This window comes from Lacerta agilis, chromosome 14, assembly GCF_009819535.1.
Source record: "Lacerta agilis isolate rLacAgi1 chromosome 14, rLacAgi1.pri, whole genome shotgun sequence".
In the NCBI taxonomy this organism is placed as follows: domain Eukaryota; kingdom Metazoa; phylum Chordata; class Lepidosauria; order Squamata; family Lacertidae; genus Lacerta; species Lacerta agilis.
Window position 1 is genome coordinate 27,974,231 of NC_046325.1, and position 21,021 is coordinate 27,995,251.

The 21,021-nt window shown below is 44.8% G+C and overlaps 1 protein-coding gene across 1 annotated transcript; it reads right to left on the bottom strand.

Moving 5' to 3' along the window:
• On the bottom strand, positions 1-20,438 carry LOC117057941 (keratin, type I cytoskeletal 10-like). The gene is made up of 14 exons (XM_033168783.1): positions 20,419-20,438; positions 19,679-19,835; positions 17,942-18,103; positions 17,279-17,404; positions 15,049-15,266; positions 13,497-13,666; positions 7,975-8,609; positions 6,337-6,419; positions 6,015-6,171; positions 4,520-4,681; positions 4,306-4,431; positions 2,156-2,373; positions 1,298-1,362; positions 1-317 (listed from the first exon to the last, which is right to left on the bottom strand). Exons 1-14 carry the CDS (start codon positions 20,421-20,423, stop codon positions 214-216), a joined length of 2,388 nt encoding a protein of 795 aa, XP_033024674.1. The 5' UTR covers positions 20,424-20,438; the 3' UTR covers positions 1-213.
• Between the last annotated feature and the right edge of the window lie 583 nt (positions 20,439-21,021).

Here is a 21,021-nt window from a genome sequence, read left to right on the forward strand (position 1 = left end):
TATGATATGCAAACAGTAAAAAAAGGTTTATTGAACTACCCACAGCTAAAAGAAATCAAGATTTCAGAATGCACTTTGATGATTTGCTTTAAAAAAAGAGGAAAGGAGTGAGGAACTTCTAGAAATAGGCTTTTCTAAAGAAGAAATGATTTCTCTTGAAGGCTTCCTTTCTTGCTGCTCTGCCAGGACATGGTAAAAATGGATTCTTGATAGTTATTTAGTTGGCTTCTCTTCGACCGATTTGACCTGGGACGAAACGACTCTGCCATCAACCATTTCTTCCACAATCGTCTTCACCATTCTGGTTTTTGTTGACTCTGGATTTTTTTTTAAAAAAAAGGAAAGCAAAATTAAAACATAGTGTTTGAACAAGGCTTCAAAGCAGGTCCTCGACGTGCCTTGCATGATTGCTTGTCACGCTCCCATTTTTATACAAACAGATAATCATCAAGCACCCAAGATAGGGCCTGACTTTGCATCTTCAACAGTGAAAACTGGGTTGCTGCCAATTCCCTAGAATGTGGGTTGGTGGGAGTGAATTTGAAGTGCAGGATGACTTTCCCCACCCACCCATTTTCTGTTCCCCAAATTGCTTCTGCATAACTGTCTTTCTCCTTGCAGTCTCTTGGTGGGGGGAAGTTGATCTCCTGCCAATGGTGTCACTGCAGCTTACATGGAGGGATGGAGCTGGGTTGGGCTGTGTGGTTGAAGCCATGTGGACACACCTGTAGGAGCACCAGATCGGAACAATGCAGCCCTGAACTAGCTTTTGCGCTGCCTGAACCCCATCTAGGTAAGCGGCAGCAACATTGGCGTCAGCAGGAAGGCTCCAAGACTAGGTTACTGATCGACACCGTCACACACCAACAGGGAAGTGGGGTTATGCCTGTGGCCAACTCCCTCCTGCTACACCCAGGTTGCATGGCCCTCCCTGACAGCCACATGTTTCGCCATTGTGGTCTATGGTTACTGCTGATTGCAAATAGATGCCCCCCCCCCCCATGTGACATTGACTTGGGCTGTGGACACAGGGTTGAGGAAAAGATGGACCCGCAAGAAAGGGCTGTAGTTCACCTGCTTTGCTAAGAGCGAACTGGAAAAGCCTTGCATAGTTTTGGGGGCTAAGAGAGGTGATGCATTGTTGAAATGTGGGAAATAGGCAGGCAAGGAAATTTGGGAAGCAAGGGAGGAAACAGGTGGGGAAAGAGGGGGGGGGTGCTTTTATGCATTGGTGAGAAGTTTGCAGCCAGACCTTCGGCTGTGCATTTTTAATGTATATAAAGATATTTGTAATTACCTTTGCCAGAGCCTCCGTAACTCATCGAACTACTGTGGCTCGAAGATCCGTAAGACCCAAAACCACTGTCGAGGGGGGGAAATGTAAGATTTTTTTTAGTGGCATACTGTGCATCATTTTTCAGAGAGAATTTAAACATGACCACCAATTTATTACAGCCAGGTAATATAATGTGATGATAATCAGCTTCAAGGGTGCCAACTTGAATAAAATATTGGGGGGGGGGAAGCAGGAAAGTCCCATCCTGCATAATCAGTCATGATACGTGGAGGGCACACACCATTTGAATGGCAATACCAATCAATTTTGTGGCCCCTCAAATATTTTAGGGGGGCGGCGAAGGGACCTTGACTCCTAGGAGTTGGCTGCTATGATCAACTCAGGTGAGTAATGGAGATCAGTTCTTTTTACAGCCCTAAGCAGATGAGAATCAGTACATGGAGGGAGGACTGGAATGGGTTGGCGCTGTCTTCAATGCACAGTGTATGTAGGTTCTGTGCAGAACAGCCCTCCGATTCAACCCATGGGGCTTGAAGGGTGGGGCCAGTAGGTGTGATCCAGATTCCAACCCCGCACATTGATTCCACCAAATATGGAAAGTCGGTGGGCGAATTTTGACCAATCTAGGTCTTCCTCTGCATTTTCAACATGCAGATATTTAGAATCGCCTCCAGCTCTGCAAGCTTTCTAAATACAAGTGCAGTCTGGTCCAATTTAACAAATGGCAGGTTTGTTAGAAGCGAATGCATCCATACTATGCAAATTGTTGTTGTGAAGATATTGTCCTTTGGTCAGATCTACAGGGCCTCATAATTGGTTCTGAGTCAGATCTGGCAATCTGTCATGTCTAACGCTTACCCCCCTTCTCCGTCCAGTAGGCGGCGGTAGGTCTCTATCTCCTGCTCCAGGCGTGTCTTGATGCCTAACAGCTGCTGATATTCTGCATTCTGGTTCTCCATCTCAGCCCGAATCTGCAGAAGCTGTTCCTCTAAGCCACCAATCTGACCCTGTAATTGCGCGAGCTGGTCACAGTAATTTCGTTCTGTTTCCGCCAAAGTGCCTTCCAGGGATTGTTTCTGTTCCAAAGGGGCAGTGGAAGGAAGGAAGGAAGGAAGGAAGGGAAGGAAGGATGTAAAAATACAGCAAAATTAACAGAGATGGAGAAGTTCCAGCAAAGAAAATGATTATTCTAAACACTCCCATGGGTTGAATCCAATAAATAGCATAATGTTGTATCCACAAAATCATTGGGCAAGCGGAATGACTTCTGTTTGCATGGTGGAATTTCTGCTATCTCTTCTCCTGCATTGGCCCCCTGCAAACTCTGCTCTGGAGGGTCGGGGACACTCCCAGAGCAGATTGGGAGGATGTGCAGGGTGAAAATATGGGGAGAAAGGGAGGGGAAGTTCTGTTGTGCAAGCGGAAGTCCTTCCACTCACACAGTGACTTCCACTTAAAACAGCCCTGTGAGAACTCTGCTTTTTTGGTATGATTCAAAAGCCAGAGTGCCTCCTTTGTGCTTCTGTATCTTTTTAGCACAGGCCAGCAGATTTATAAGACTAGCACAGCAACCCCAGACACATTTGCTCAGAGGTAGATCCCATTAGGTTCAATGGGGCTTACTCTCACGTAAATGGGTATAGGATGGAAATCTAAGTAAACTGCAGACACAACCCAAATTATGTGGGGGGTTCCCCCCTTCTTCCTGCAGACATTGTGCAAAGCACTCCAAATGCTTATGCCACTCGATGGCAAGAAAACATCTAAGTGGTTTACAAAAATATGAAATAAAACATTGTAATTCTTGATAAAAACTGCTTAAAAACTCCCAAGTATTTTAAAACTTTTAAAAGTTGTTTAAAACCAACAGCTAAACAGAGATAAAACACATGTAACTTCTACATGTCTGGATAGCTTTGCCTAAGCATAGTCACAGAAAGAATACAGAGAAGACACCTGTCTGACGTCAGTAGGCAGGGAGTTCCAAAGTTCCACACTAAAATATCAATTTCTTACCACTGTGGAATGGGTATGATGTGGCACCTGTAACCATGTCAGTTCTGCAGATTGAAGCGACTGAGTGGTCATATATTCTGCTAAGGGCTAACACCTTGAGCTTGGTCTGGTAGCAGATGAGCAACCAGTCCAGACCTCTGAGCAGATGCGCCAGTATGCAGACAGGGTCTCCCTGCTGTTGGCAACTGTGCTGCAGCATTCTGAACCTGGTGACTCCTCTGAGGAGCGCTCTCCTATTCCTCCTACACATGTTGACGTGATGACGGCTCATTATCGCTTTGGGATGACTCAATATATGGATCAGCTCAGCAGGAGTGCTGAAATACCATTCCAGTATTTGCTGGAAGGCTTGCAAAGCAAGCTACCGTGCCAAACGGTGGCATCTCTCACTACATGGGAATTGGCACGCACGGTTCTAAAGAACACAACGCAATATTTCAGAGGTGCAGTGAATGGGGAAAAACGGGGAATGCAGCTCTGGGACTCTCCCTCCCCCCCCCCCAGAGCAGGAGCGATAATGTCACTTGCTGGAATGCCATGATAATTTATAGGCTCCGCCCCCTTGCTCTGCCGAAGCAACAAAGTGATAATGAGAGTTTGGGTAATAGTAGCATATAGATGGATGAGGAAAAGAGTCCGACTGCTTCTTCTCTGAGATGGGATTCCAAATTCCTGCAAACGATGACGCTTTTTGCAGGATTGCTTGCTATTCTAATGGAAAGCGAAAGCTTGCAGTTCAGTTTTCTTGCAGCTCAAGTCGAATTCATTCCGTGAGCCCCGATTCTGTGGCTGTCAAGAGACTCCAGTAAACTGAGCATTATGTAATGTTCTAGGAGGGGGGAATGGAGGTGCATGCATGGACCAGATGACTCTTTGGGTCCCTTCCAACTCTACGACCCTATGACTTACCTCCTTACCATGGGAGAGATCTTGATAGCAGCCTAATGTGCACAGCTGCAGCACAAACCCTCCTGCTGCGACGATCCACTTACCATGGCAAGCTGAGCCTGCAGTTCCAGCTCCAGGCCTTGCAGTGTGCGCCTCAGATCCGTAACTTCACTCTTGCCTGTGCTCAGCTGGTCCACGTTGGCCGATATCTCCTGCCTCAGAGCTCCAACCTGGAGGACCAAGGAGAAGAAGTATTAAGTGGGCTCGATAACAGGGCCATCCCCTAAGGTTTTAGGCGGAGTTAAGAACCACCCTTGCCTGCTTGTTGAACTGCTCTTCTGCCTCTCTCCTGTTCTTGTCCGCGAGCTCTTCATACTGGGCTCTCATCTCGTTCAGCAGCTTGGTCAGATCAATTCCGGGAGCGGCGTCCATTTCGACGCTGACGTCTCCGCTGGTTACCCCTCGGAAGCTCATCAGTTCCTGCAAGAGAAGCCCAGTGGGTTTTTAACAGCATGTAGCATGAGCCAGACCACGAAAAGGCAACAATCCCTAGTGATGGGATAGTATCCTCCACCACAGTGGGGGCGGCAGGCTAGTTTAGCAGAACAGGTCATGTGCACCCACAGCTCTGCCATCTAACAGAGGTGAATGGCTCAGAGGAACAACAGGGGTAGGGATGCTGCCTCTATTCGCCCCAGAAGTTGCCTCACTGTAGGGCTGGACCTGAAAGTAGGGTTGACATATTTCCAAAAGTTGAGCTTTTTTGGGGAACATCTCCCCCCCTCAAAAAAAAAAAAGTTTTGTGCCTTTTTTATTTTAAAAGCATTTTTCTTTTCTTTTTTTTAAAAAAAATCACCCTAGTTGTCATACGTTCAGGTTTTCCCGGATATTTTGCCAATTTGGCAAAAATCCACCCAGGCACCATTTTGACAGTCCGATTCCCAGATGTGTCTGGGAAAACCTGGATGCATGGCAGCCATACCCTGAAAGCGCACAAACTTTCCCATACAGTAGCAGTCTGAGACCACTTTTAATGCATTCTGAATTATCTCTGTCTCAGTGTGAGCTCATTTGACCACTAGGTGGCAGATGCACCTGAGATTTTGGAATTTCCCTTGTCTTAAAAATAAAAATATTAGGAGAGCCTTTCCCCAACTCCCTTTGGTAAATCCGGTCAGCACTGCATATATTTCTAACTACTTTGAAGCAATGCATTTGTTTATTTTAATGTTATTTTGCCATCTTCACTAATAATACAGTGCAGTTTCTCTAAAAGCAGGATTTCAAAATAAGATGGCATCCTTCTTCCCTTTAGATGAGCCGCTTCTTGCTCTGACCCTCTGCTTTTCTTTCACCATTGATCTGCCCCACACATCATGCCTGGGTCGGGTGAGATATGTGGTGTCGGCTCTGTTTCTCCCATACAACTTGGTGAGGCTAAAGCTATTTGCTTCCAGGGTCGGGGTGTCAGAGAATTCCAATGAAAACAGAATTGGGAGTGTAAATTGCCAATGTTCTCTTACTTGTTGGAAATCCATCCATCATATGGAATTGATTATGCCCAATTTGCATCGTTTTTTCCCTTTGCATTGAAATGAACATGGTGGGATAACACAATGACAAAGCAATTTATGTCAATTAATAATCCCGCCGTGGTGGATCACGAGATGAATGATGTAGTTTGGGGTGGAAGACGAACTGCAGCAGAAAGGAAACAGTGCTGCGTGCGACAAATGCAAGGTGGAATGGGGAATGATGCCTTCTTACACCCCTATTCGAGGCACAGCAGCTTTAGAAGCGTGTTTCTACCTACCTCTTCATGATTCTTCTTGAGGTAGGCAAGCTCCTCATTCAACCCTTCGATCTGCAACTCGAGGTCGGACCTAGTCATGGTCAAGTCATCCAGGACTCTCCTCAGGCCATTGATGTCACTCTCCACACTCTGGTGCAGGAACAATTCGTTCTCATACCTTCAAAGATAACGTAAGAATGAGATTTCAGAATTGTGGCAATTACGGTTTCTCGCTTCCTGCCAGCCTTCAAAAAGCTGGGAAGGAGGCGGGAACAAGGTGTACAACAGAAATGCTGCTGTTTGTGTTTCCTTTCCTTCCCCTTGCCCAGAATTTGATGCTTACTTAAGTTTGAAATCATCAGCAGCCAGCCGAGCATTGTCGATTTGCAGAACGACCCCAGCGTTCTCAATGGTGTTTCTAACAATCTGTAAGGACACATAGGAAAGATAGCTGCAGTACTTTTTAGGGGGGGGGGACCAAACATCACCATCATCCCTAGTTCCTCTTCTTGAACACTTTATACCAAGGTCATAGAGCGGAGTGATACGGACATTTCTTTTGAAACCATTTTTAGAAAGGAAGATTGGGAGGAGAAGGAAGAGGAGTCACGTAAGGCAACCAGAAGAATGCAACAATAGTCCTGTGGGATGAGACCAAAGGCTCATCTAGTTTAGCCTTCCGTTCCTACAGTGGGCATACAGTTGCCTCTGGGAAGCCCACAAGTGGGACACGAGAGCAACAGCACTCTCCCCACTGATCCCCCAGATACCAGCATACAAAGGCACACAGCCTTTGTGAGTGCAGGCAATGACTACAGACTTTTCCTGAATATTCGCCATTGATAGCCTTATTCTCCATGAGTTTCTCCAAGCCCTATTTAATACCATCCCCATTGGCAACACTTGCCACATATTGCGATAGCAAATCCTGTTCTTTAGCAGTGTGTTGTCCGAAGAAATTCTTTCTCTGTTCCTGAATCCCTCACCATTCAGCTTCCAGGTCCTGGTATTATAAAAGTGGCGATGGTGGAGAGGGAAATCTTCCCTTCCAGTTTCAATTCATCATGTGTAATTTGATGCATTCTGCCATGTCCCCCCTTGTTAGGGATGGGGGAAGAAACTGGTTTGAGTTCACATTTAAAGGCAAATCCACCAAATTTGCACTTTCCAAGGCAGGATGCAAACTGAAACACAGCTGTCCGTCAAACTTTGCACTTAATTGAATTTATCAGTGCGGTTCTCCAGCCATGTGATGTGCACGAAAATGCATACAGTAGGGAAAAGCATGATGAAAAATGCACACATTCATTAAAATCACATAGAAATGCATTGTCTCAGGGAAAATCGCTTCGTAGGGAGCTGTATATTAGGCAAAATTCGCACAAAGATGCTGATGAATTTTCATGATAATCTGTTACTACTCGCTTAATTTCTTTGCAAATTTAATTACGCGATAGGAGGGGTGTGGACAGTGACGCATATCCAGAGATTAAGGCTCTGCCAAAAAAGGTTATTAAGATCTTGCTGGTAAAGCACTCGTAATGTTCAGATGCCGAAGGGGCACAATTCATCAATGAAATATTGCAGGCTTTGAGGAATATTGCAGACTATGCTCCCTCTGAGACTTAATGGGGAGGAGCCATAGCTCAGTGGGTAGAGCAATCTGCTCTGCATGCAGACAGTCCCAGGTTCGATCCCCAGCATCTCCAGGTAGGGCTGGGAATGTCCTCTGGCAAAAACCTGGAAAGCTTCTGCCAGTCAGTGTAGACAATGCTGAGGTAGATATATCAATGGTTGGAATCATTATAAGGCAGCTTTCTATTCACCTGTATTCCAAACACTCAGGGGCTGTTGAAACATTTACGAACTGGCCGTAAGGTATTGCAAAGCGGAATAAATTCTAACTTAATTAAGGAACACAGAAAGTTGTTTTCGGTGGACCAAAGTCAGAAAACGTTGCATAAGCATCCCGATCACTTACTTGGTTCCGAAGATCTTCGATGATGCTAAAATATTTGCTGTAGTCTCGGTTGGTCTCTGGAGTGCTGTGCTTTGCATACCATTCCTTGATCTTGTGCTCAAGCTCTGTATTGGCCTCCTCGAGAGCGTGGACTTTGCCCAGGTAGTTCGCAAGGCGGTCGTTGAGATTCTGCATGGTCTGCTTCTCATCGCCACTCAGGAGACCCCCATCCCCTCCCCCAAAGCCGCCGCCCATGCCGCCCATGCCGCTCGCAAAGCCGCTCGCAAAGCCGCCGCTGCCAACGCCACCCCCAAAACCACCGCCGCCCCCAAAACCGCCACCCAAGCCCCCTCCGTACCCACCCCCCAGACCTGCACCCAAGCCCATTCCATATCCTCCACTAAGGCTTCCTCCTCCATAACCACCTGTTGAGTAACCTCCGGCAAATTTGGAGCCGCCACTAAATCCTACGCCGCTAGACAGTCTGACAGACCCTCCACCGCCCCCGCCACCAACACTGTACGAGGAGAGCTGTCGGGAAGAGCCAGTGTGGACAGAGAGAGCCATGGTGTCTGAGCAAGAGGAAGGTCCTGTCCCGTGAAACAAGCAAGGCAAGCGGATTAGAAAGAGTGCATCGAGCTGGTGGGCTTTTAAGGCTTATATGCGGTGTTAGCCGGGTGTTTCCGCCCCGTCCTGGCACAGTGCATCCTTTGCCAAGTTGATGCCTTCATAATCAGATAATTGTTCTGTCTAATTAAAAAAAAATTGTTACGAGGTCCAACTCTGCAGAAATATGTATCCTTGGGTTATTGTATTATGCCAGAATCCCAGATGGAATGGAGCCAAAACATGTTTTCCTTTCCTTTTTATCTTTGAAATTGTGATGAGCAAACCCTTTTTCGCTTTTTCTCTCCACCTCCTCTTTCTCTTTTAAGTTTGGTTATTATATTGCGTTCTGTTCAACATTTCAAGCCCCCGGGCAAAATCTCTCTCAACTGAAAGAGGACGCCAAGCAAAGCGACATGTATAAACGAAACAAGCACTAAACTCTTAAATTGGGGAGGGTTCTTTTGTATACTGTTTTTAATCTAGTAGAAAAACGGATCTCAGATAGCTTGTCATGGTTTGGCTCAAAGCTGCCAATTGCCTGATTTATTAATTGCTTCTTGGATTATTGTTTTTTTTAATAAGAAAAACCCCCCACTTTGATCTGAGAGCTTAATTTGTTGTATAGCCTGTCTTTGCAAGTCCCAGGAGGTGATTGGATTTATAAATTCATACTAGCAAGCTCAAGAATTTCTCTTTAATCTGTGATTAAGAAGAAGGCAAGTCAATTCACATATGGATCATCAGGGTTCTAATAATGATTCAGTAGCATTTCTCTGAGAACACCATTCCTATAAAAGAACAAAGCAATCAAATTCCCTCTTTTGCACCTCTTTGGCTTTTAAAATGTTCAATCCCCCAGTAAACGTTATTGTTTTTGGTTCACCCTCTGATCCCAGTGCACTTGGAATTGAACAGAACCCTATTGTTGTTTTGCAGTTTTTCTCCTTTCCCCAAACTATATAATGTGGCAAAATGTATTCTCTTGTGCATCAATAAATAATGATCACATTGCTTAGTGGTTTGCATGGCATTTCCTAGATGAACAATAATTGAGTGGTTTTCGAGGGTTTGCGGATATCTGTGGAACTGAGATATTTGTTCGCATTTTGCGGGGGGAGACTCTGAGAGCTAGAAATGGCACTTTCTTATCAGACGCCCCCCTATTTGATAATGTGAAAATGGGCTGCACAAACATCTTTGGCAGAAAGTACAACTAAGGGAAAGAAAGATGGCAAACTGAAACACGACACCCTTTTAAATTCATACTTCTCCGAATATTGCGATGCGGTGCTCCAGCCAAGTAAATTGCATATAGTTGAGCATAGAAATGCATATATATTAGCGAACCATCCCCACCACAAATGCATTATAGTAGGGGAAATTGCTTTGCACAAATGTGTATATTGGGGGAGATTCATACAAAGATGCTTATATTATGATAAGTTGGCAGTACAACACTGACCAATTTTCATGAGTTTTCTTTTATGCAAACTGATGTCAAAAATGTAGAGAACTGAATGTAAGATTGCAAAAAAGAGAAACTGAGAGAAATGGGACAATCCGCTCAAAGTCCAGCTCTACCTGCGCCACTGTCAACCGATATAGGGGAGTAACTTTACAAGGGCCATTGAAAGATATAAAATCTGTGCAATTCTATTTTCCCATTATTTCTTTTGAAAGCAATTTGGGAACAAAGATGTGTCTATTTGGGTTCCTTTGCACTAAAATGCTGAAGTGTTTTCATTGATTTTTTTTTTTTTTTTGCAAAATGATGCGGAAGAGTGGAGAACCTCCTTAAGATTGTAAAAATGAGAAACGGCGAGAAATTGACAGACCGGCCTATTTCTACTGGAGGGTGAGCAAGTGGCAACATCAGCAGGGTGAGTAGAAGCCATAGCAATCTAGTGCCTCTCTTGCTCTGGCCCGTTCCTCTCCCTCAGCTACAGGCCGAGGTCGAGGGCCATTGCCCAGGCAACCGCAGTGAAAGCAGGTGGTAACATGCATCTTGAAGCTGAAATCGCATTGTGGTGAGTCTGTGGCTCAAAACATTTGCCACGAGTGCCCAGGTGAGCTGCGGCATGTTGAACTGTGATATGCGCTTGTGAAGACGACATCTGGTTTGCCGTAAGCGCTGTTCTGTCAAGGGAGCGAACGGATATTTGCGAGCCTGGGAGATAAGATGAATTGCTCCACTGTGATTTGTGTACACCTCTCGAGTTACGCTGCTGAGGAAGGTTAGCAAGTCGAAACACATCTAGTTATTGAGAAGAGGCTTCTCCCTCCTCCCTTCTATCTGGATAAACATCCTGGAGATGATGAGAGAGCTGTGTGCTGATCAGTGCACCTACATGTGTTTGCCAAACGATAAGTGTGTGTTTGACTCCTTCTACACCCGTAAAGATTTGAGTCGACAGCCTTCAATCTGCTTCAGTCCTAATGATATGTAACAATCGCGTCTCGGCGTTTAACAGCTGCTCCTCATTTTAATGATGTCTTAATAGCATGTCGTGAATCTGAATAAAGCTGTTTTCTCCGTTTTTAACAAATTCACACTGCTTGATCAGTACAAGAAGGGCCCGCATTCAGTGTGAATCAGCCTCAGGGCACTTCCACAGAGATCGTTGATTGCTGGGAAATGGGAGGGGGGGAGCTCACTTGGATTACAAAAGGCTGCAGTGTGAAAAAGCAATACAGTTGTACCTTGGATCCCGAATGCCTTGGTACTCAGATGTTTGGCTCCCAAACACTGCAAACCTGGAAGCGATTGTTCCGGTTTGCGAATGTTCTTTGGAACCTGAACGTCCAACGGGGCTTCTGATTGGCTGCAGGAGCTTCCTGCAGCCAATCAGAAGCCGTGCTTTGGTTTCTGAATGTTTCAGAGGTCGAATGGATTTCTGGAAGGGTTTCTGTTTGACTTTCATGGTACAACTGTACTGGTGCACTGGAAGGGGGCAGTGGAGCTCTTGCAACGAGGCTGGGGCCTGTGCCTCTCTAAATATTCTTGCATCAGATACCACTGAGGGTCTGGATTACCCAATAAATGTGCAAGGCCGTAAACAGTGGCATTATGCTTGATGGCAAACTCACCCGCAACCCTAAGTCCTGGCACAGAGGCTGTTGCAGCAGACCTGCATCCTGCTTTAGTGTGACTAGTTTCTCCCAGGGAGAGGGGAAAAAATGCACCCCACAAAATCAAGTTTTGAAATACCTTTATATAAGAAGAGTCAAGTAAAAGTAGCTGCAAGTGTAGAAGCTGTAATTAACTTTAGAGAAAAGAACCTTTTTTTTTTTTTTACTGTAAGAGAATTCTAAGGAGAGCAATGAGAATATCTACTGTATATTCTGGCATATAAGACTACTTTTTAATCCAGGAAAATCTTCTCTAAAGTCAGGGGCCGTCTTATACGCCGGGTGGAGAATCTGCGGTCGAGTATATCTCAAACTCTATATTTTAACTGGAAAAGTTGGGGGTCGTCTTATACGCCAGAAAATAAGGTAATCAGATTGCTAATTAAGGCAAGGAAATATTTTCGTTGGCTTCTCAGTATGTTGGCACATTAATGTGAAAGACACGTATTCTTCTTGCACTGCAGCATTTCCAGAAGCAGAAAAGTGTTTCTGGATAAAAATCTTGATGTTTATATAACTGCGCTTTCTTTAACAGACTGAACCTTGGAGGATGTTACTCGCCCGTGCTCGTCTAATTCTTCAATGATGGTTTTGATCACTCTCGTTTTCTTTGATTCTGAAGGCGGAACAGACAAAAGAAAGAACAAGTCACTGAAATGCCCATGCCAAATGTTCTTTATAACAGAATTTTTTAATAGAATGGTATCTACCTGAATGACAAAGGGCCGTCATCTGAGCACTTAACCTGCATACGTGCATATATACATAATTTAATTTTTATGTTGCCTTTCTGTAGTTCAAACCAAGTTCAAGGCAGTTTACAACTTGGAAAAAACCCACTACATAATTGCAACATAGCAAAAGGAGTCATAATAAAATAAAATAAAAAATTCCACAATAATAACAATTTCCACAATAATAATAAGATATAAAAGATATAAAAATAATATCAATGACAGCAGCTATCATCTTCAATAAAACTCCCTATGCAACCCCCAGCCCAAGAGTCTGTTCAGCAGCCTCAGCTTTTGTAGCTGGAGTCCGTCAGGGCACCACCCTCCCAGGCCAGGTGGAAAAAGTCCTGCAAGGCAGGAAGCAGCTCTTCCAGGACTCACAACCAAGAAGGCTGAGGACCTTTCTGGTGCAACATCTAGCACTTATTCGGCGTCTTTTCTGACTCAATTTCTTTAACCATTACAAATGCAAGAGTTACACTGGCATGTACCTGCCTCCTAATTTGGAGAAGTGCAGATTTTGAAAGACAGCCTGCATTTCGATTAACATGTTAGTTAGTGAAGAGCAAATCAAGTGGGTTCATGTTAGATCTATGATTTATCTATAATAATGATTGAAATATTAAAAATATATTAAAATAAGAAATCTTCATCCAACCCAGGAGGAGTCTATGAGCACACCTGGAAGCTTTTGTTATTTCCAGACAGTTGCAGGCTGTGGGGGGTGGGGGTGGGGGTGGCACTTCCCTGACCTCCCATCGCCAGCGTCTCTACGGCTTTGAAGGGGTGGGGCAAGGGGGTGTGGAGGCCAGTGTGGTGCAAACGCACTGGCAGAGCCAATCCAGCCCTTTCTGAAAATAGTGAGTCTCAGTTGTCTGTGGGCCATGTAACTTGCACCCTGGAATTCTGTTCATAGATGAGGTACATAGACCATTGCTTCTAACCCGAGAATTCTTTGCAATGATGAAATGGAAGGGGGAGAAAAAAATGTACTTGAGTGCGGGATGTTAAATTGGTATTAGTCCCCAACCTATTAATAACATAGAAAGACAACCCCAAAATGATGCTTACCTTTTTCTCTGGATGCAGAATGCGTGTTCCCACCTGCAGTTCCTCTGCCACCGGAGTCTGTGCCAGATCCAGTGCCTCTTGCACCAGATTCTGAGCCTCTTAATCCTGCACCTGTTGCAGACCCCACATTTTTTGATCCCAGATCTTTGCTACCTCCGTGTCCAGATGCACTGCAATAGGCAATTGGGTTGTTTGTGTTACCCTTGCTTATTTATTTTATTCAATTTGTATACCGCTCTGCATCCAAAGATCACCAGGGCGGTTCACAGCATAAAAATACAAAATGAGAACATTAAAAAAAAACCTAATAGGTGAATAAAAACCTTTTTTGGGGGAGTATACAGCGCAAAGGCCTTTAACAAAGTAACACATTCAGACATTCAGAACAGGAGACCCAGAGTCAAGTTATGGGTTAGACCAGTGGTTCATTGTCACTGGCAATAGCTTATTTTCTAGCACAGATGCCCTTCCTTCCACTATTCTGCTTCACTGGGTGACACCCAGGTTCTAGTATGTTTAACTATAATGGGGCTTGGTGCCCAGACTCACCAGGGGTGAGGGAGCCTGCGGACCTGCTGATGTTGTTAAACTGCAGTTCCCAGCATCCCTGAGCATTGTCCATGCTGGCTGGGGATGATGGGAGTTGAAGTCCAACAATGCCTGGAGATCCCTCATTCCTTGCTTGCAAAGCAATTACCGTATTTTTCGCTCCATAAGACACACTTTTTTCCTCCTAAAAAGTAAGGGGAAATGTCTGTGCGTCTTATGGAGCAAATGGTGGTCCCTGGAGCCGAATTGCCCAGGGGCCAAAAGAGGATCATGCTTTTTATTTTGCAAAGAGAAAAGGGGTTGTTGAAAGGACCCCGCTCAGCAGCTGATCAGCAAGAGATCGGGAGAGAGTTAAGAGTCCCCGGCTCCCTTTCAGCCCCGCCCTCTTGGCCAGGCGTCCATTGTTGAATGTGCTGCAGAGGGAGGTTGTTTCCCCAGCGACATGTGACTGGCTGATTAGATTATCTGTCTGGAAGCTGCAGAAATGTGAGTTGAACCCCATAAAAACGGGACTTTTCTTCTTTGCTTTTCCCTCTTTGCAAAAGGAGCTTTGCTTTCCCCCCTTTGCATAAAAAGCTGCAAAACTTTTAGCTGATCCTCAAAAAAACCAGGGCTTTTCCCTTTGCAAAAAAGCTGCAAAACTTTTAGCTGATCCTCAAAAAACAGGGCTTTTCCCTTTGCAAAAAAAGCTGCAAAACTTTTAGCTGATCCTCAAAAGAAGGGGGCTTTTAGAGGAGGAAAACCAGATTTCCCCCCCCCCTTGTTTCCTCCTCTAAAAATGAGGTGCGCCCTATGGTCCGGTGCGCCCTATGGGGTGAAAAATACGGTATCCTCAATGTGCTTTGCACATTCATGCCAGTTTAAAGAGCATCTGAAGTGCAGCCGATTTGCACCACTGGAGATAATTTTACACCTTGGATAATAAGACTGGTTTATGGCAAACCTGGGTTGCAAAGTAGATCCCCTTCTTGCCTGGTGGTTCTTTTTTTTTTTTGCACCCTACCTTACTCCTCCATCGATCAGATGCCGGTAAGTCTCAATCTCATTCTCAAGGCGGATCTTGATATCCAGCAGCTGCCTGTAGTCTGCATTTTGGCATTCCATGTCCTCCCTGATTTGTTGTACTTGGCTCTCCACGTTGCCAATCAACCCTTGCATTTGGGAGATCTGGGCACAGTAGTGGCCTTCTGTCTCCGCCAAGGTGGCTTCCAGCGATTGCCTCTGAGAGGGAAAAGGGTGCCGTAACACAAACGTAACACGTAGGGCATGGTTTTTTTTTTTTTTTTTAGGCCATCAGCATTTTGAAAGGTTGCTTCCAGACCCTGGATTGTCCTGGGAGGATGGCGACTGCTAAGGAATTCCAGGCTGTTTCAGACACATGCCCACGTCCGTAAGTCATTCTTATCTTGTGTACCTATGAAATCTATCCTTCAGATGTACCAATTCCGCTAAGTTGCAAGAGCAATCTTGCATTTGCATTGATTTAAGAAGCGCTTAAGCTCTGCTCATACAGACCCGGGGATGGTAGCATTTGAGTATCTAGATTTCAGTTACAATTCTGAAGTGCTATGTTTGGTGTGCTCAAGGGCTTTGAAAATTTTGATCTGTTTCTCTTTGTGCAGCAGAATCCTGTTCCAAAACGCGAACCTACATTTGAAACAACTCGGCTTCAAAAGTGCTTTGTTTTGTGGCACGATGGGCTGCTGAGAGCAAGTTACATAGCTAAGAAAAAGCAGGCCTGGGCTGCCAATCTGGAATGTATGCAAAGTCTGCATTGGGGGCCCCGGAACAGTGCCCCTGCCACAGTTATTTGTCCCCCAAGGTGCTCCTTGCAGTAGGGGAAGTGGCAGAGCTCATGCTTTAAATGGCTCAGTTTCAATCCCTCGCATGTCTAGGTAAGGCTGGCTGAAACTCATCTCTGAAAGGGAGCTGCTGCCAGTCAGTGTAGACAATACTAAGCAAGTTGGACCAATGTTCTGACTCAGTATAAGGCAGTTTCCTATGTTCCTGTGAGTTTCAGCAATAAAGTGGCACAGGAACAAGTTTTGAATTGGGACCCTGTGGCTTCTTCAGAATAAAAAAAAAAATTGTCAGTTGTTTTTTTTTAAAGTACAAACGATTTAAATGACCCTTTTGTGAATAACTCAAGCCCAAACCTGCAAATCACACAAAGCTACCTGTGTGGTTCTTTGTATTTTGGCTGCTGTGCTCAAAAGGCCTTTGTTTCTAACACGTTGCCACCTGTCGTGGGCCCTTGGAAAGGAGGAGGCTCGAAATCAAATCCATTAAATAAATAATCTATAGGAGTTCATGCTGTGCTGGAATCTTTCCTCCAAACGCATCTCATGAGTTTTGTTCTTCTGCAAAAGAGGCTTCTGTTTTAATTCCTCATGCGCTTGGGAATTTCTTTAGAATTTCAGTCCTGAGCTTACCTTCTCGTTGTGAGGTGCCTGAGGATGGCATATGCCGTATGCCGTTTTCCCCACATAAACATCGTTCAAACATTTCTCTAATGATTTGCAGCCTCCCTGGCTACCCATACGTCCTGAACTGACAAAGCCCCTTCAGATGAGTTCCTATTAAACTTTAATGGAAGTCCGGGCACCTGGGGAGGCTGCAGGGTGCAGTCCACTGGTGAGACGATTTGTAGAATGAAACAAAAACTATTCACAAGTGTCTTTCAGCCACCTCAAAAGTAAAGTAAGGAGATCAGACTCCCCGACTTCATTCACAAGTCTATTAAGTTTTGGTTCCAATTTCTTTTGTCATAGCTAGCAGCTTGTAATGAAAAGAATGACTGTTATTTCCAGGGACTCTGGATAACTTCTAACCAACTTAAACCCTTTTCACCACTTGTATATGTAAACAAATTATGAAGAGGATTCTGGAGTTGTGTGTATCATCTGAACCCTAAACAGCAGTCAATCTTAACTACAGTTAGTGAAAACAAGTCAGTTTCATGAACTATTCTTTGAAGTTGACTTGTTTTCATTAATCACAATGAAGATTACATAAAGGTCTAGGTTTGAATGAAACAGGAGCGAAAGCTTCAAAGGACACAAGGGTTTTTTGGGGGGTGGGGTGGGGATCTAGGCTCATTCTCATAATGTTTAATGTGACTTAGTTTTGTGCCTGAACCAGCCTTGTAAGAGGGAGGTGTATATTTCAGGGATATGTTTGTCTTAATCATTCAAATACGATTATGTTATCTGGCAGAGATCTCTTTCCCATACCAAAGCAAGTTGAGATGTCAGGTCTATCTCCAAAGCCTGAAGGGTGCGTTTCAAATCTGTGATCTCATTCTTGTTGGTGCTGGTCTCCTTGGCACTCACGTTGATCATCACGTTCAGTTCCTTACTCTGCAATAATTCAATAACAGCATTTGAGCGGTATAGTATTCAAACGACGGAAATGTGGTCTGAGCAATTGATTCTGTTTTCCAGAGACTTAGCAGCTCTACCCCATTTGTAAAATGAGAGCTCTGGATATAACGGACCCCGGTAACAGAAAGCATAAGAGTAGGGCACTCTGTACATGCTCAGTGCATCTTATACACCCTCCAGCTTCTCCAGGTTTCTTCTGCAGAATTTGGAATTTTACAGGGAAAGACGAATGCTGCGTTTAAAGGGCAATGGGGGAATGAGCAGCCAGGGAACCGTGGAGAGACGTGCACTTGCGAAACCTGCAGAAGCCTTGTTCTGTTATCCTTGGAACCACTGCGCAGTGGTAATCTGCTGGTTTATTTTAATGTGCATGTTTAAGCTGTTTCACAAACAAGGAAATGAGATGATTGGACTGACAAATATCATTTCTTTTTCTTTCTTCTTTAAAACACACACACAAAGATTTGCTGGTAGAGTGCTGATTTATAGACACATCCCTGCATTTTCGTTTACCTTTTCGGCGAACCAGGTTTCAGCATCTTTGCGATTCTGCTCTGCCAGAGCCTCATACTCTGCTCTCATCTTGTTCAAGAGGGTAGTTAGGTCAATTCCTGGGGCAGCGTTCATTTCAACGTTGACTTTCCCGGAGGTCGCGCCTTGCAAACTTTTCATTTCCTACATGAAGAAAGAAAGGGAAGAGGGAAAGAGAAAGGGACAAACAAACAAACAAACAAAAACAAACTCAGGACCATAACTCAGTTGGTAGATTTGAGAACATAAGAAGAATTGCGCTGGATCAGAAACCCAGCTAGTCCAGGGAAGCCCACAAGCAGAACTTGTGCATTTCCCTTCTCTCGTATCTGCTCCCTGCAAACCAGTAATCAGAGGCACAATCTCTTGATCCTGGTTGTAATACATATCCACACTGATTAGTCATTTTCTGCGTATTCACAGTGGCAACGCGTTGACTTGCTTTACACATGTAGCATTTCTGCATCCCTAGAAACATGAATATTCATTGGCTGGTCGCTGCCTCTCTGCCTAACTTACTACTCCCCAGGCTTGTTGTGGGGATTAAATGAGGAGGAGGAGAACCATGTACACAACTGTGATCTCCTTGGAAGAAAGAAGGCGGGATATAAATGCAATCAATCCATCAATCAAGATAAGCTCGGCATTCGGGTTCCTGTAAACTTTCCCCATCCCTGGGAGTAAGTGAGTAGGCACACAGGCAGATAGTGAAAGCCGGCAGGGAGGAGGAATCACTGCCAGAAAAGCGCCAGCTCAGAGGGGTAGGAATAGCGGGGGGCAGGGAGTGGGCTCAAAAGGAATAGGTTGGGGGCTGCCTCATTCTGGTTAATGCAGTGGCAAACCTGTAACCCAGGGGTATGGAACCTCTGTCCCAAATTTGAGGAATTTGATCACCCTTCAGAAACCAGTTTTGCTAGCCTTATGCTTTCTCACACCTCCTATAAGCTGCTGAACTTTCGTTCTGTGAAGCACCTTGAAAGATACTCGGAGTCCAGTGTGACTTTCATGTTCTTTATTCAGCTCATAGTAGTGAGGAATGCAGTTCCCCCAAAACGTTTGCTTTATATACACTATTTACACAATGGGCCCCACGTGATTGGCTAATTCCGGGATACTCCTGTATGCCAATCAGAGTGCGGATTCAGTTCCACCTGGAGCTGGATTGGGTGGCTCCTGCAGACCAATCAGACTGCTGCAATCTCAATCCTATTGTTCTGGGACCAGTCAGACTGCTGCAATCTCAATCCTATTGTTCTAGGACCAATCAGACTGCTGCAGTTTGGATCCTATTCAGCTCAGTACATAACACACCTCTTGGTATTATTATTGTTACCAGCATTGAACATTCCCTAAATCCAACCGTTCTGGAATGCTAAGTGATCAAGTTGTACCAGGGGAGTTGCTCAATACTGAGAGGATTTGGGGCACTGGAGCAGGAAAGAAATTTGCATAGATCAGCATATGCAAACTGTGTTTGTATGTATGTATTATGCCTCTGGGCAACTTAAGATTAGTGGACTGCTAGGATCTTGCTGTGCTTTGAGGTGTGCCCAGCTGACCTTTAACTTAGCAAAATTCAAAACAAAACAAGTTCACGAAAAAGGGAACAGGATGGAACAGGAACACCCGGGGCTCAGTGCAAAAGTCCTGGAGCTCAGGAACCCCCTAACAATACTTGGAGTTATACTGTCAGTTGCTTGAGCAAGATGGCTGCCTTACCTCTTCATGGTTCTTCTTGAGGTAAGCCAGCTCTTCAGTCAGGGTCTCAATCTGCATTTCTAGGTCGCTCCTGGACAGAGTCAGTTCATCAAGGACTTTGCGCAGACCATTGATGTCTGCCTCAACGCTCTGGCGGAGGAACACCTCGTTTTCATACCTTTGAAGAGGAATTATTATTATTTCTTTAAATGCTTAGCTTGCTCAAGTACTTAACTTTCGCTATTGCATTGGCTTGGCCAGTTACTTTATTTTCATTGTGTTGAGAAGCCTGAGACTCTGCTTATCAGGCTCTTTGTTTCGGTCATATTTACAAGTAAAATTAGGTATATAAACGGCTTTTTTTAAATAGCTGGAATTCACCAAAACTCAGTCCAGGCATCTCTGAGGTGAAGAAGATGAAGAGTTTGGATTTGATATCCCGCTTTTTCACTACCCTAAGGAGTCTCAAAGCGTCTAACATTCTCCTTTCCTTTCCTCCCCACAACAAACACTCTGTGATGTGAGTGGGGATGAGAGACTTCAAAGAAGTGTGACTAGCCCAAGGTCACCCAGCAGCTGCATGTGGAGGAGCGGGGACGCGAACCCGGTTCACCAGATTACGAGTCTACCGCTCTTAACCACTACACCACACTGGTGGGCTCCATTGCCACGATAAGAGAACAAGGGAGGCATTCATGGTGAGTTCCGGCACCTCTTTTTCTAGAAAATAGCACAGATACCCTGACTGGGCTCAAACTTACTTCATTTTGAAGTCATCTGCAGCCAGCCTGGCATTGTCTATCTGCAGGATAATGCTGGCGTTTGTGACACTTGCAGCAATGATCTGCATTGGAGAGGGAGATAGAAAAAGGAACAGGCGCTGAAGTAAAAAAAAGCAAATCATTTATATTATTTACACAAAAAGATTACATCCCTCTTTCCCCCCTCCAGCAAAATCACTCAAAGCGGCTAGAAAAATTCTAAAACAAATGTAAAGATTAAAAATAAGAGTAACTGCATCATTAAAACACATGGGGTGGCATTGGGCTGAATTTTACTCAGAGCAGAGCAATCACAATTAACATGATCAAGGGGACAACCCTAAAGCTGAATTTGTTTTATTTATTACATTCACACCCCACCTTTCCTCTAGGAAGCTTAAGCTGGTTAACAGACTTCACCACCTCCCCATTTGATCTGCACAATAGCCTTGTGAGGTAGGTTAGGTTGAGAGACTTTGTGTGGCCCAAGGTTGCCCAGTGAGCTTCACGGCTGAGTAGGGATTTGAACCCTGGTCTCCCAAGTCCTAGTCTAGCATTCTAACCATTACACCACACTGGCTCTCAATCACCTGGTTTAACTAC